Source organism: Lepisma saccharinum, chromosome 1, assembly GCF_977018435.1.
Source record: "Lepisma saccharinum chromosome 1, izLepSacc3.1, whole genome shotgun sequence".
Classification (NCBI taxonomy): Eukaryota; Metazoa; Arthropoda; class Insecta; order Zygentoma; family Lepismatidae; genus Lepisma; species Lepisma saccharinum.
The window spans coordinates 78,762,413-78,779,589 of record NC_139229.1 but is presented as its reverse complement, the minus strand read 5'-3'; the positions used below and the strand labels follow the sequence as shown (position 1 = coordinate 78,779,589).

The 17,177-nt window shown below is 41.5% G+C and overlaps 1 protein-coding gene across 2 annotated transcripts in view; it reads right to left on the bottom strand.

Moving 5' to 3' along the window:
• Positions 1-17,177, bottom strand: part of cdi (serine/threonine kinase) — a 221,834-nt gene that overhangs the window by 29,674 nt on the left and 174,983 nt on the right. For both annotated transcript variants that reach the window (XM_083133323.1, XM_083133327.1), the window contains exon 4: positions 14,047-14,196. In XM_083133323.1, the coding sequence (XP_082989449.1) occupies positions 14,047-14,196 (150 nt within the window). The remainder of the gene's footprint in view (positions 1-14,046; positions 14,197-17,177) is intronic.

Genomic DNA, 17,177 nt, shown 5'->3' with positions numbered 1-17,177 from the left:
GGCATTTTCGGGCACATGTCCAAGTGTAGAACCTAACCACATTTTACGTTGCATCCTGTACGGGAGACAAAATAATTAACGCGTCTAAATAACAGGAAGGTGTTGCTTTCAGCTGCGAGAAGCGCCGTGAAGCGATGGGAAAGATCCCACGGCCTCCACCCACGGGGGCAGCCAGGAAACCCTTTATCGCTGGGCTGCTGGAAGTTCTCTTCACGTACCACGTACACACGAACTACACAAATACAGGCATCTTATCTGTACAGTTCAACAGAGGCAGGTATACCATATGAAATTAACAATATTCCTTTCCTCATCAACAATCGGATAAAGAATTGCCAGTTTGCTGTATACCAGTAGCGTAGTCAGAGTTCTTTTTTTTTTCTTTTTCTTTTTTTTGTGGGCATAAGAGTGGAGGAAATATTTCCAGGCAAGCCTTACTTTGGTCGCCGTGGGTAGTAAGATTATCTGTGCTTGTTCTCATTCCTTTCCTCTGTCCATTTCTATCTTTCCCTCTTTCTCTGCCTACATCATTCCTTCCCAGATTCCCTGCCTTGTTTACTCTTGGTCATTCATCTTCTGACTCCGTGCCTTGGTCATTAATTTTCTAATTCCCTGCCTTGGTCATTCATTTTCTAATTCCCTGCCTTGGTCATTCATTTTCTGATTCCCTGCTTTGGTCATTCATTTTCTGATTCCCTGCCTTGGTCATTCATTTTCTGATTCCCTGCCTTGGTCATTCATTTTCTAATTCCCTGCCTTGGTCATTCATTTTCTGATTCCCTGCCTTGGTCATTCATTTTCTGATTCCCTGCCTTGGTCATTCATTTTCTGATTCCCTGCCTTGGTCATTAATTTTCTGATTCCCTGCCTTGGTCATTCATTTTCTCATTCCCTGCCTTGGTCATTCATTTTCTGATTCCCTGCCTTGGTCATTCATTTTCTGATTCCCTGCCTTGGTCATTCATTTTCCGATTCCCTGCCATGGTCATTCATTTTCTGATTCCCTGCCTTGGTCATTCATTTTCTGATTCCCTGCCTTGGTCATTCATTTTCTGATTCCCTGCCTTGGTCATTCATTTTCTGATTCCCTGCCTTGGTCATTAATTTTCTAATTCCCTGCCTTGGTCATTTATTTTCTAATTCCCTGCCTTTGTCATTCATTTTCTGATTCCCTGCTTTGGTCATTCATTTTCTGATTCCCTGCCTTGGTCATTCATTTTCTGATTCCCTGCCTTGGTCATTAATTTTCTAATTCCCTGCCTTGGTCATTCATTTTCTGATTCCCTGCCTTGGTCATTCATTGTCCGATTCCCTGCCTTGGTCATTCATTGTCCGATTCCTTGCCTTGGTCATTCATTTTCTGATTCCCTGCTTTGGTCATTCATTTTCTGATTCCCTGCCTTGGTCATTCATTGTCCGATTCCCTGCCTTGGTCATTAATTTTCTGATTCCCTGCCTTGGTCATTAATTTTCTGATTCCCTGCCTTGGTCATTCATTGTCCGATTCCCTGCCTTGGTCATTCATTTTCTGATTCCCTGCCTTGGTCATTCATTTTCTGATTCCCTGCCTTGGTCATTCATTTTCTGATTCCCTGCCTTGGTCATTCATTGTCCGATTCCTTGCCTTGGTCATTAATTTTCTAATTCCCTGCCTTGGTCATTCATTGTCCGATTCCATGCCTTGGTCATTCATTTTCTGATTCCCTGCCTTGGTCATTCATTTTCTGATTCCCTGCCTTGGTCATTCATTGTCCGATTCCTTGCCTTGGTCATTCATTTTCCGATTCCCTGCCTTGGTCATTCATTTTCCGATTCCCTGCCTTGGTCATTCATTTTCTGATTCCCTGCCTTGGTCATTCATTTTCTGATTCCCTGCTTTGGTCATTCATTTTCTGATTCCCTGCCTTGGTCATTCATTTTCTGATTCCCTGCCTTGGTCATTCATTTTCTGATTCCCTGCTTTGGTCATTCATTTTCTGATTCCCTGCTTTGGTCATTCATTTTCTGATTCCCTGCTTTGGTCATTCATTGTCCGATTCCTTGCCTTGGTCATTCATTTTCTGATTCCCTGCTTTGGTCATTCATTTTCTGATTCCCTGCCTTGGTCATTCATTTTCTGATTCCCTGCTTTGGTCATTCATTTTCTGATTCCCTGCCTTGGTCATTCATTTTCTGATTCCCTGCCTTGGTCATTCATTTTCTGATTCCCTGCTTTGGTCATTCATTGTCCGATTCCTTGCCTTGGTCATTCATTTTCTGATTCCCTGCCTTGGTCATTCATTTTCTGATTCCCTGCTTTGGTCATTCATTGTCCGATTCCTTGCCTTGGTCATTCATTTTCTGATTCCCTGTCTTGGTCATTCATTGTCCGATTCCCTGCCTTGGTCATTCATTTTCTGATTCCCTGCCTTGGTCATTAATTTTCTCATTCCCTGCCTTGGTCATTCATTGTCCGATTCCTTGCCTTGGTCATTCATTTTCTGATTCCCTGCCTTGGTCATTCATTGTCCGATTCCTTGCCTTGGTCATTCATTGTCCGATTCCCTGCCTTGGTCATTCATTGTCCGATTCCTTGCCTTGGTCATTCATTTTCTGATTCCCTGCCTTGGTCATTCATTTTCTGATTCCCTGCCTTGGTCATTCATTCTCCGATTCCCTGCCTTGGTCATTCATTGTCCGATTCCTTGCCTTGGTCATTAATTTTCTAATTCCCTGCCTTGGTCATTCATTGTCCGATTCCTTGCCTTGGTCATTCATTTTCTGATTCCCTGCTTTGGTCATTCATTGTCCGATTCCTTGCCTTGGTCATTCATTTTCTGATTCCCTGCCTTGGTCATTCATTTTCTGATTCCCTGCCTTGGTCATTCATTTTCTGATTCCCTGTCTTGGCCATTCATTGTCCGATTCCCTGCCTTGGTCATTCATTTTCTGATTCCCTGCCTTGGTCATTAATTTTCTAATTCCCTGCCTTGGTCATTCATTGTCCGATTCCTTGCCTTGGTCATTCATTTTCTGATTCCCTGCCTTGGTCATTCATTGTCCGATTCCTTGCCTTGGTCATTCATTGTCCGATTCCCTGCCTTGGTCATTCATTGTCCGATTCCTTGCCTTGGTCATTCATTTTCTGATTCCCTGCCTTGGTCATTCATTTTCTGATTCCCTGCCTTGGTCATTCATTCTCCGATTCCCTGCCTTGGTCATTCATTGTCCGATTCCTTGCCTTGGTCATTAATTTTCTAATTCCCTGCCTTGGTCATTCATTGTCCGATTCCTTGCCTTGGTCATTCATTTTCTGATTCCCTGCCTTGGTCATTCATTGTCCGATTCCCTGCCTTGGTCATTCATTGTCCGATTCCTTGCCTTGGTCATTCATTTTCTGATTCCCTGCCTTGGTCATTCATTTTCTGATTCCCTGCCTTGGTCATTAATTTTCTGATTCCCTGCCTTGGTCATTAATTTTCTGATTCCCTGCCTTGGTCATTCATTTTCTGATTCCCTGCCTTGGTCATTCATTGTCCGATTCCTTGCCTTGGTCATACATTTTCTGATTCCCTGCTTTGGTCATTCATTTTCTGATTCCCTGCCTTGGTCATTCATTTTCTGATTCCCTGCCATGGTCATTCATTTTCTCATTCCCTGCCTTGGTCATTCATTGTCCGATTCCTTGCCTTGGTCATTCATTTTCCGATTCCCTGCTTTGGCCATTCATTTTCTGATTCCCTGCCTTGGTCATTCATTGTCCGATTCCTTGCCTAGGTCATTCATATTCTGATTCCCTGCTTTGGTCATTCATTTTCTGATTCCCTGCCTTGGTCATTCATTTTCTGATTCCCTGCCTTGGTCATTCATTTTCTGATTCCCTGCCTTGGTCATTCATTTTCTGATTCCCTGCCTTGGTCATTCATTGTCCGATTCCCTGCCTTGGTCATTCATTGTCCGATTCCCTGCCTTGGTCATTCATTGTCCGATTCCTTGCCTTGGTCATTCATTTTCTGATTCCCTGCCTTGGTCATTCATTTTCTGATTCCCTGCTTTGGTCATTCATTTTCTGATTCCCTGCCTTGGTCATTCATTTTCTGATTCCCTGCCTTGGTCATTAATTTTCTGATTCCCTGCTTTGGTCATTCATTTTCTGATTCCCTGCCTTGGTCATTAATTTTCTGATTCCCTGCTTTGGTCATTCATTTTCTGATTCCCTGCCTTGGTCATTAATTTTCTATTTCCCTGCCTTGGTCATTCATTTTCTAATTCCCTGCCTTGGTCATTCATTTTCTGATTCCCTGCTTTGGTCATTCATTTTCTGATTCCCTGCTTTGGTCATTCATTTTCTGATTCCCTGCCTTGGTCATTCATTTTCTGATTCCCTGCTTTGGTCATTCATTTTCTGATTCCCTGCTTTGGTCATTCATTTTCTGATTCCCTGCCTTGGTCATTAATTTTCTAATTCCCTGCCTTGGTCATTCATTTTCTAATTCCCTGCCTTGGTCATTCATTTTCTGATTCCCTGCTTTGGTCATTCATTTTCTGATTCCCTGCCTTGGTCATTCATTTTCCGATTCCCTGCCTTGGTCATTCATTGTCCGATTCCTTGCCTTGGTCATTCATTTTCTGATTCCCTGCCTTGGTCATTCATTGTCCGATTCCCTGCCTTGGTCATTCATTGTCCGATTACCTGCCTTGGTCATTCATTGTCCGATTCCCTGCCTTGGTCATTCATTGTCCGATTCCCTGCCTTGGTCATTCATTGTCCGATTCCCTGCCTTGGTCATTCATTGTCCGATTCCCTGCCTTGGTCATTCATTGTCCGATTCCTTGCCTTGGTCATTCATTGTCCGATTCCTTGCCTTGGTCATTCATTTTCTGATTCCCTGTCTTGGTCATTCATTCTCACCTTCCCTGTCTTGTTCACTCTTTCTCTGCTTCGTGTATTAGTACAAATTACAAAAGAGAACCGACGTGTTTCAAGATTCGAGGTGAGAACGAGATTCTGCAAAATTAACCAAACCATTGTTTGTCTATCAGTTATAAAAGTCATATTTACGAGGGAAATTGGAAATCGAACACACTCATCTGAGAAAAAATTGACGAAATTTGTTTTAAAAGTAGTCTAATATACAGTGCAATATTGGTAATTTGTCCAGCACCTCTCAATTGTACGACAATGAATGTTTCAATAACTTTGCACAGAAATTCGAGGTTAAATTTCTTTTCATATCGGTTCTCTGCGTACTTAGCATAATGGTGTCGAGCTGAAATCGATGAAGGGAGACTCGCAAAGGAAATTCATTCCCAAGCAGGGACTCGAACCTAGAACCTTCGCTGGCAATATCTCTAACGATTCAGATACATGTAATGAAATTCATGTTAACAATTTTGAAATAAGAAACATTAAAGAATTTCATCTCCTAGTGAAAGTAAGCAAGAAATCCAATTTCTCTCTCCACTTCAGCACGCTCGATTTTTACCAGCATTTAGAGCATTCCTTTTGCTCGTCCCATCCATACTTTTCATCTGGGCCAAGACACTCTCGAGCGCGAGATAATTCTTTCATCTTGATACAGTATCTGCAGAGCCCTGGGCATTTATTTCTTCTCCTCTCTTGGCTGAGACTTGGCTTTGTATTTGCTTTCTGAGTCTTTTTTTTTTTTTTTACAGCGACGTCACGGGCGTTGAGAAAGCTGAAAACACAAGAGGAGGCGGACCCCTCCCTCCAGACTTCTCAGACTCATGCGCCGCCATGTGGAATGATCACCGAAGGATCGTCCCGGTGTATTTTGGTATCGAGGCCTGCTTCCATGGACTGTCCAGCTAACAGCAAATCACTCGGCGAAGCGGAGGAAATATGTTCGGGAAATCGGGAAGAAAAATCTAAGAAGATGGGGGAAAAAATTTGCCTGGCACCTCGATCCAGACCCATATCTCATCCGGCAGGTTATTGCTTCTCCGCCCGTGCTGCTAAAATCTTCACATCTAAGATCCAAACTTCGCTAGGGCTTGCTTCGAAGTTTAGAGACTGCAGGCTACTAAGGTTGCTGCACTATTTCTAGCTTCAGGTTAACCTGAAGTTGGAGGAGACAGGACGAGCGATGGCAAAGAACTCAACTTCACTCCTGCTTCTTTAGAGCCAAGCAGGGTGCGAAATCCTGGTAGGGGGGGATTTCCCCATCACCAACAACCTTCACCTTAAAAATTCCCCTCGCCCCACCAAAAAATAAGCAATTACTTTTGCTTTCTTATGTACTTTACTACGGATAATATCTAAAAAAACACACAAAATAGTACGGTTGCGAGTGCAGACTACTCTCTCTTTTAGGAGATCATTAACAGCAGATCTACTCCACACCAATAACAATATGCGTACAAAGAAAAATAAAACACGAATGCAAGTCTAATATAATTATAAATTCTAATCTATTTATTATAAGAGAGAGCAAAAACTAAACAAAAGATTATATAATAAAACAATTTCAACTATTTTGTAATTTATTGACATCTTTAACCAGTTGGTAAAGTAATTAGTTTGCTACTTTATAAATATCTGTTACATATTTAAAAGTAACAAATTAATTCCTTTATGTGTATTAATGTTCTCAAATATTTAGTAATTAATTGTTTTATATTTAATAACATTATAAATATCCATATCATTATTTATTTATATATCAGGGGCGTATATTCAAGGCTAGCTACGCTATCTGCGATGGCCAAAGACCAAATGTGTATAAAATAGTTCATTTCAACAAGAAATGCGTCAACAGAAACAATAATAGTAATTATTATATTATTTTGTGATTAGTAATTTAAAGTTTAATCCAAAAACATGATCGTGAAAGTTCCCCTTCATTTTTTCAGCATTTTTTTCAATTCGAACACTACATGATGGTGAGATAGCCCACGTGTTGTCCTCAACATACGCCACTGACTATGTCTCTTGACTGGATGGCAATTTCTGCTATTGGTAATAACTGTCCATCTTCTCCGAAATAGCGTACCTAAATGTCATCTCGCAGCAGTTTCTGCGGAATCATTTCGAGGTGGAATTTGGTTTTGACTACCTTGTAGCACTTGCACAGGCTAATCGGGACTGGGCCTCCAGTTTAAAGCGAGATCAGACTTACTGCGCAATGTGCCTTCACCTAGGATCACACCCGGACTGTCTTGTTCACGGTATTGTTTACGAGTCCGGGCCTCGAATTAAAATTCTCGTTCTCTTTAAGAAATTGGTAAGTGTAACAAACGCAACGACACTCACCCTTTACCGAGGTTTCGAACATAGGGGTCTTGTTCCCGAGTGACTTACAAGGCTGGCGAGATATTAAATAGCTATGAAAACATGTTACATCATAACTCTCACAAGGGAAGGATGAGTATACACCAACTGTATCATGACTAGGAAACTGGTGATGACCTACATCTCAAAATACTTGTGAGGGTATTCGAGTAATACAACCCAGTTGGATGTTTGGTGGTTTAAGCTACTGAAGTTAAGGCGGGTGCTGCTGCCTGGAACGTAAATTGTTCGATTCCTTATATATGACCAGTTGCCAGTGGCGACGATTAGGGGGGGGGGGCTGTTGCCCCCACTTTTCGCCACATTTACACCCGCACTATGCTAAACTATCTACAAAGGTAAATATACTGTCTTTGCACCCCAGTTTTGGCACCCCCCCGGTTATGGAAACCAATCGCCGCCACTGCCAGTTGCCAAAAAGAGAGACTTCTCTCTACCGCTCCCTCCCCCCCCCCTCTCTCTCTCTCTCTCTCTCTCTCTGCACTTGGTAAAATATTGGTTTCTTGTATGTAGAATTTTGGGAGCAGGGATTAAATGTTCTTGAAGGAGGAAAATGCGGTTAGAAAACTAAACAATGGTATAAAAAATGCAAAAATACTGAAAATAAAAGTTTCGCATCGTGTTGAAGGCCATGGAAAACCACAACCCACTTAACTCACTAAGCCAAAACACTACTGCCACTGCCAGTGGATGACACAGAAAACACAGCAATGTAACTAATCAGGACATCATTTACAAGAAGTAACAGTTTCTATAAATGAGTGGTACTTTCACGAGGAATCAGCTGATTCTGAGAAGACAAAAAAAAAAACAAGGTTACTCCTTCCTCACTCTTTTATTTTACAAGACTTCCCCCGGCGTCTGCAAAAGCAATTCCCTTCTTCTTGGCACGAAACGGGCTTGCCAAATGCCGGATCTCCATACCGTGACCACGGAGGTCGTTACCGAATTCAATGGCTTCCCAAGCGAACTACTTGCTTACAACTAATTACGTAAACACCGAACGGTTTGCCCAACAGCCGAAATCTGCTTCCGCCAACAACCGCAACCCCCTTGCCTTACTGTCAATTACTATCGTACATTCGCGTCCAGAGAACCGGACAGATTCCTCTACCCTCACCACAGCGATGTTCCCAGCAGGGAACTTTCCCAGGAACGAGGGAATTTTGGAGCCGATTACAGGCAAGGAAAACGGAAAAACATCCAAAAATGTACGAAGAGGGAAATTAGACGGATTATTGAATCCTAAATTCAATGTACTTTTCTGCCATTATAATAATAATTATTATTCATTATAATTGTGCATTACAATGCATGCATTAATGCACTACACAATTGGTCATTCTTGACTCACTGTTGCTTCAATTATTCATCTTTTAGTGTGGTATAACCGGCTGAAATATCGTATTTCGTTTCAATCTGAACTCAGCTGATTAATAGTAATGAAAAATGTAAGAAGTTATAAGTTTCATTAATAGTGAAGACCAGTAGCGGCGATTGGGTGAAAAATCCGGGGGGAGCAAGGACAGTTTACTTTCTCTTGATAGACAAGGTTAGCATGAAGAGGCCATAGTACGGGGGCAAAAAGTGTCAAAAGTGGGAAGGCAATTACCCCCGCTCCTCAACGACCCCCCTAATCACCGCCACTGATGAAGACTCAAGGTAAAGCAAATTTTGGCAATTTAATGTCTATGAAGTACACAGTACAAGATTGATACACTCCCAATTAACATATCAATGTTTAGTTTTGTGACACTCACCCATACTTCACAAATGCTTAATTGGAAGTTAACTTAGCCACCATACCTCCTAAAATCGTTCGCACACCCTCTTTGATTAAAATCTCTGAATAAATCCTCAATAAGTGTGTCATTGTAGCTATTGTTGTGAAAGGGAATTATAAAGTCGAAAAGGGAAATGTTTGGTACAAGACAGGGAAATTTCACTGTCTTAATATGGGGGCCCAGGGGACGTCCGACAGACGGCAGTTCCAGCATCGTTCCTGGAGTCTAAGACGCTCTTCAGGCTTTCCATTCGGATCTCGCCAGTTCACAACGACCCGCCATCAGCATAATCTGGCACTTTCGAAACTCCACCTAAACCCAAAGAGCCTTTCCCCACCTCGGAAGCTGGATTTTCGATTGGAAACCGCCCATCTGTGTGATAGAAGATCGATCTGGAGAAGTCAAACAAGCTATTAGTCGCAATATTGAAGACGGGCAGTCGCCGCCAAAGATGGACCTTCATTAATCATTCCGGTAGTGACAGTATACGTATCATCCATTAGCCTGAGTGCATACTCAAGGAACGCAGTTATCACGGCATGCACAACAACAGGGGAGAGTAAGGGGACTTTCCCACAAACACCAAAATGCCAACCTCTCCTCCACGTAGTACATCTTGAGCTGCATTTCTGCAGACTAACAAGGCTCTGGCGTCTTGAGTTGTGTCCTGTCCATGTGTTAGCATGCAATGTTAATTGGACATGATCCACTATCTGGTGCTTCTAACTACTATTTCTAACAAGCTAACTATCCTTATTCTGTGTTAGAACGAGTCTAGTTGAAAGCTGTAGACAATGGATAATGTCCAATTAACATTGTATGCTAATGTAGAAGCATGGTCACTAACAATCAGAGAATTAATGTCCATGTGTGTTTACGACTGTCCTTTCGTAAATTTCAAGTGATCATTTTCATCACCCTTTTCGCGATTAGACAAAAGTGGCAGAAGAGCGAAGCAACATATTAAAACAAATCAAATCAAACTATATTGAGAGTCGCGATCAGTCAAAATTGGCAGAAAAGTAACGCTAAATAACAAAAATATTGAGGGCCATGCTAACTTCAATGGGTTACCCATGAAATTAATAAACTCGTGGAGGTTAGCGTACGAGATCAGGTTTCCATTCCAATGCAATTCCAATTGAGCAGAATCCGCCCCAAGCCACTTGAGATAAACACACGGAACTTTATCAACTACAGAGGCGTGTAGAAGATTGATTGGTGGGGTCATAACCTCCCCTCCCACCACCTTTTGGCCAGCATTCCCAAAAAAAATAACGTCAAATGTAGGAAAAGATGGCAAAAATGAGGGCTGACTACCACAAAAGTGTACGTAAACCCTCCCTTTCAAAAATCCTGGGCACGCCACTGATCTAACTATATATTATTGATTCATAGACATTATTATGGTGATGCATCTGAAAGGGTTGGATATTATATCATAGTTAAATGTTAGTGTCGTTATTATGCAATCTGAACAGATATTTTTTCTTTCTTATTCTAAGAGTTGACTTCAGACCAAAAGTGTAACCCAGTCAATATTTGTTTCAGTCCCATTTATTATGTTAAAAATCATTTCCAATGTCCCATTGTATTGCAGATCCTTTCAGGATTAGGTCATCTCGCCACGAAAAACTGATATGGAGGAAACATCCCGTTTGGCCTTGTGTGTGTTCAGTGACAGCCAGAACACGCGCACCGCGCCAGGTCACGCTCGCTCTCAGAAGAGGTTCTGAGAAAAAAATAGATCTGGAGACAAGGAATAGCAGGAGGTGATCTATTGCTCCCTTATGTAACCAGGGAAGAGCAGCGGGTCAAGAGCATGTCAAGACAGGTGGGGAGTTCTCGGTGATGAACTCCAGTCCTTCGCATCGGGCGAGGTTCACACGGTGTGAAGCAATGCGGACAGAACGTAAGACTTCTCTTCCAGTTTTTCGTAATTTTTCTTCAAGGTCATTCTTCACCGTTCTGGAGAACAGGCCAGATAAATGGTTATTTTTATAACGAGAATGTTTATTCTGTTGGCATGAACTAGGAAACCGAGATCATTCTTAATTATAGTCAGTCACATTTTCAATTTCCTTCCCTGTACGTTTGGCCTCGCGATTGAAGGTTCAGCCTAATAAGATACAATAAAACATCATACAAGGAAAACGAACTGTTTCCAAAGACAAAAACATCATAAACCATCCATTCCCAGAAGTAAATGACGTAAACTACTGTGTGTTTACTCTTACGATACTCCTTAATACAGAAGGTTGTTCGGGATCTCTGGTGACGATTTTGAAAGCCGCTGGCGGCCCTGTTATCAACGTCAGTCCGTCCAAACGGTGCATGCTGAGTCACGTCAGTACCGAGAACGCGTGTGCAGAGTCTTGTGCCATTTACCTACAACGATGCCGAAGAAAATTGAACCATACTGGGAGGGCTACATAACAGCCCTTTCCGATGCTAAATATAGCTATTCGGTAATCAAAGAAATGTGCAAGAAGCTTGGTTTTGTGATATCGAAGAACGGGATCGGTGCGGTATTAAACAAAAAAGGCAAAGGCCAACTGGGCCTAATTCCACAGGGGAAGAAACAGGCAAATCCACGAGCAGCTAGGAGTCGTACACCAGACATAGTGAGAAAAGTGAAGGCCCTTGTGTCAGGTGGTAACCCTGCCCCCCAAAGGAGTATCGCACGTAAGTTGGGAATGTCTGTGTCAACAGTGAACACCATAATCAAGAAGGACCTGCAACTAGAAATGCGGCATAAGCGGCGAGTACACAAGCTGTTGCCTCGTCACATTGCGGAACGTCGCACGAACGCTAGAAAGCTCTATGAGATCTATCTTGCAGGGGAGAGATGGAAAAATGTGGTGACATTAGACGAAACATATGTCTACCTTAGTGACTGTCACAAACTCCGCGCGATTTACTACCGCCCTCGCGACAAAAACAATTATCAAACATTGTATCGAGAATGCCAGGAAAGTTTTCCACGGGGTTTCATGATCATCGCTGGATACTGCTATAATGGCAAGCTAGCAATTCGCCGTGTAGATAATAATGTGAAGGTGAACTCCACGTACTATCAGGATGAGGTTTTAATACCCATTTATAACATAGATATCCCGGCACTGTATGAGGGGGCCGAAAACCAGGTCTGGATGCACCAAGATAAAGCATCCAGCCATACCTCCCGTTCGACTCGTCTGTTCTTACAGCGAATGGAGGTGGAAACTGGCATCCGTACAATTCCTTACAGCGACATTCCGGTCAAGGCGCCAGATGGGTCACCCATGGACTTCTGTGCATTTGGACTCCTAAAACGGGTCTTAGGAAAGACGTCCACGCACTCTCAATGGCCTCTGGAAAGCCTGTGAGGAGGAGTGGGAAAAGTTGGACATGATAACTCTTCGGAAAAGTCTGTTGCAATGGAAATTACGTTGTCGGGCTATAGCGCGGAATGCTGGTTTTCTAATTGAGCATGATCGTTGGTGGCGACATGGGTTTTCATGAACTTATCACCCTTCCAACATTGTCCTCAGTGATCCCGAACGACCTTCTGTAGTTCTCAATACAAGCATAGGAAAAACGTAACTGAAATAACTTTGATTTCAAAGTGATATGCTTTCCCAATCTGGTGGGAAATGAATTAAGGCATAAGTTGCGGTTTATTCCTGTTATGAAACTTTTGCTCGAGTGATCTCACAATGGAAACACAAAGCCTTTGTTCAACAATATCAATGACATTATTATAAAATAACCTCCCATTTTGAAAACGGCTTCTACTTTGTTCGGGAAATTCCAGTCTAAAGCTTGGGAATGGAACCCACGACTACAAGCTGTTAACAACTACGTACGTATCTGTAAAACAATCAAATGCTGACGGAGGGAAAATTTATTGTAGTAAAAATTATACACTAAAACGCAACGTTTCCAACCTCTAACAGGGTCTTCTTCAGACAAAGATTCACAATAAATTCACAATAAAATAATTTATTATGAATCTTTGTCTGAAGAAGACCCTGTTAGAGGGGTGGAAACGTTACGTTTTAGTGCATAATTTTTACTACAATAAATTTCCCCTTCGTCAGCATTTTATTAACATGGAAACAAGGCTTAACAGTGCTACTTATCTGGGAGAGCACGGACTATATTTTGAACACACGTTAAAAATATATAGATGTAATACCACAAGGTTTATCCAGAATGGAGAAAAGGCTTCATGGGCAAGATAATATTTTGCTTAAAAGTCGATGCCCTGATCCCAACACCTTTTACCCGTAAATACCTATTTTTCAAACACATTTAATCATTATGGACCCTTGAAATTACATTTGAATAAATAAACAAATTATGGCATCATCATAAAGAGCAATAGTTTATGTCTAAACTGTGGTTTGTTGACAAATATAAAATTAAGTTACAAAAGATTTAATGAAAATTGTCTACAAAACTAAGATGACAGATTTCTAGCGGCCCGGCGGTGGAGAAACACTAAAAGAGTAGGGTTGTTGGTTGTTGTAGAACTACAGCAACTGCAGCTACCTTGCATGGAATATCAACAGCGAGTGAAATAGCATTTGTAGGTAGGTGAACAGAACCAACCTTAATACTTGCCTAGACTATGATTCTGTACTAGCAACCTGCGAGTTAATACAAACACGGTGAGATAACCAACTACTCAACGACGCCCCCTTCGGTTCAATCCCCATCAGTTATTATATATATATATATATATATATATATATATATAATAAAAAAATGGTGAGAGAAGGGGTGCTCTCTCGAAACCCAGCATTAAAATAGATTAAAAAAAAGACAATGTGTAATCTTCAATTAAATTGCGTGTTACAGACAGTTTTAATCTCAGATTCAAAGGACACATTGGACAAGAGCGAAAGTGCCATCAGGCTTCAGAAACTTTGCGAGTTTGCCGTCAAATTCTCTCTAGGGAGCAATCAAGGATGAAATCTCACGTACCTTGGAAGTGAGATCCCTGTGGAAGACTCCCCTGGAGTGCAGGTATTCCATCCCCCTCGCGATGTCCAGCGCCAGCTTCATCCTCTCCAGATAGGGAAGCTCCACCGCTCCGTTCTGGATAAGCTGCTCCAGGCTGCCTCCGTTGATGTACTGAAAAGGTGAAAATCCCAGCATTATTCACTGCAGATGAAAAAGCAGGGTGGATAAAAAATCTTGATTTTTATTTTTAAAAACACTTAAAACTGCTTTTAAATTTTCTGGCACCGTACTGAGCCGATGCCGATGTATCTGAAAGTATCGGTTGAAATTCATATTCGACACTGGTTTCAAAGTCGTATCGGTTCAGCCATAGTATATATACGTATCTTCTCTTTTTTTGTAGAAAGGCTTTTTCTGGTAAACAGCCCTACAAAATATTTGAACAGTTTGATTAAAGCAAAAAAAAATATATGTAAATACACATTTTTCTGTTTCTGATACCATCTACCAAATGCAGTAAAATCAGAAATCCACATATCAAGTTTCAAAACCAAATTGAAAAAAAAAACTATTATTAAGTAATAAATATTTTACCGTAAGTGAATACTTAACATTGTAAATTATAGAAATTTTGTAAGTAATTGTATTTTTTGTCTTGCAATGAAAAAAGTGAACTGTACTGAACCCTTCATATACCAATGTAGGTGAAAAAGTACCTGCCCCGTACTGAAACGTATCCGCAATTCTTGTAGGGAACATCTGCAACAAGGGTAGACACAAAATTTCCATGAGTTAAATACCTATGGCAGTCTTCTAGACTCACGAGACACACATCTTTTAACATCTGATAAAATGAAAGAGTGATTGATTATACTTTGCTTTGCTGATGTGCAAAGATAATCACATGCCTACCAATTCCAGTAGTACCAAGGACCAGCTGTGTTTCAGGGACCAGCTGTGTTTCAGAAATTAGATTGCAAAATTTGTAGTGTGGTGTGAACTTTTCAGGTTTCAAAATCTATGGTTTGTGCAACCTTACGACTCTCATGATTAGCGATCGTTCGTTCTATGCTCCACTGCAGACCCAGTACACGAGCAGTGACGGAGATGAATAACGAAGAAATAATAAGGGCAAGGACAGGGAGGGAACCGTTCGCGACCTTCGAAATCAATTGGCCCACATAGCAATTGACGGCAAAAGCCATCTGTAACATGACTGTTCCATGAACAAAATGGTTTACAAGAGATACAATAGAATATTCAGATTGTAACAAGCACCGTACGAAGACAATATAAATATTTTAGTACATTCCATATCGAGTATGGTAACCATTATGCACATCCGTAATGTGTATATTAACCATTCGGCGATCCGAAATTACGAATGATATGATGCAAATTTGGCTTGATCATGGAGACTGGAGCATTATATTGCGTATTCTACGCTGGTAATCGTCCCACTATTCTCTTTATAGAGTTAATAGTCGGATGAGGGAATGATATAACACTGCACTGGAAATAGTGAACGAAAAAAAAAAAAAAAAAGAGTCTGGAAATTGTGAAGAGAAAAAGGCACTGGCTGGGACACTGGCTAAGAAGGAGCTGCCTGTTGTAAGAGTACTGAAAGGAATTGACAACTTGGATGGAATCCGGAGAAGCAGTGGCGTACCCAAGAGGGGGTTGGTGGGTCATAAACTTCTTTGGTCAAAGGCAGGAAAATATGGCAAAATGAGGGCAGACTATTAAAGGAGTATGGGTAAAACCCTTCTTTCGAAAATCCTGGGCACGCCACTGCGGAGAAGATATCAGCTGACAGATGATATTAGTGAATCCTAAGCTGATATGAAGTGTAAGACTCCAACACAGGGAAGCCTGGAGGTTGCAGCAAAAAAAAAAATCTTACCGTCATTTCCCAACTGATATCACAATCAACTTTGCCCCTCCATCAATAACTAAAGCATATAATCCGATCCGCTGTAAAAAGTTCTTTCATTTGACTATATTCGGCTGATATGAAACTCCACGTGGAACAACATGGCAAACTGCATGAAAGCGTAAAGCTTATCAAGAAAAATAAATCATCCTACTGCCTTAACGAATCCTCTCATTACAGAGGAGAACAGAGCAACCTTTGCATCCATTAGCGCAAAACAGGTCGGGTGAAGGAAAAAAAAAAAAGAACAAAAAACACCTTCACCAGTTGGCACCGAAGCCTACTCTCTCTGGAGACGGTGCCAAATTCGCCTACACCTCTCTCCCTCCCTTTCCCCACCGTACCTACCGTCTTGGATTCCTTGGCGAGCAGGGACCTTCCACTGACCTTCAACCGGGCCAGGTCGAAAGTAGCCCTTGCTGTAACCAAAGCCGTATTGCACAAGTTGATGTTTTCGCCGTCAGAAGCAGGGGATGTCATCTTCTAGGGGGCAACGGCGTTTCCGTCATCTCAAAGCCACACCTCCCCGGCTCTCCCTGCGCGAAAATTTCGCTTCTGGAATACGCATGCAAAACGTACAAAAAATGTTGTGCGCATGCACAGAAATCAATGGAGAAACCTGAACCATTTCCAAATATGCGAGTTCACTTGCCGTGTCAAGCGCATCGGATTTCTCATTCCTTGCTAAGGTTCAATCAATGCAATTATCTACTTGCGGCTTATAATAACCAACACCGTGTGTACCTAGGTATAATGTTTTGTGAGAATTGCACACTTCAAAACAAATATCTATTTATAATTAATCTTCAGCGTTGTAATAGGACATTGCAATTCTTGAGCTGACTTTAATGTAATGGGGTAGACGTATGTGGTGACTAATAAAAGTAGATTTATATTTAAAATCTATTGCTTGGATGTACAGTATACCATCCGATAGACCTTTCCTGGGAACAGGATTTTTATACCAATATGGACACAATACACGTTCTCCGTATAAAAAAGCAGGAAATTTCATTTGTAGTTTTTATCGATTTCAGCTTTACTGCAATCAAACCTTCACAATTCTCAGAACTCTCTACAAGGCTGGAAATATCCTTTGCCAAGTTCCATAATACAATCCAAATCAAAACAAACATTAAAATTTGACACCGCTGTTGTTATACGGGAAATATAATATTCTCGTGCTGTTACAAACGATGAAAAGTACATACTGGGAGAT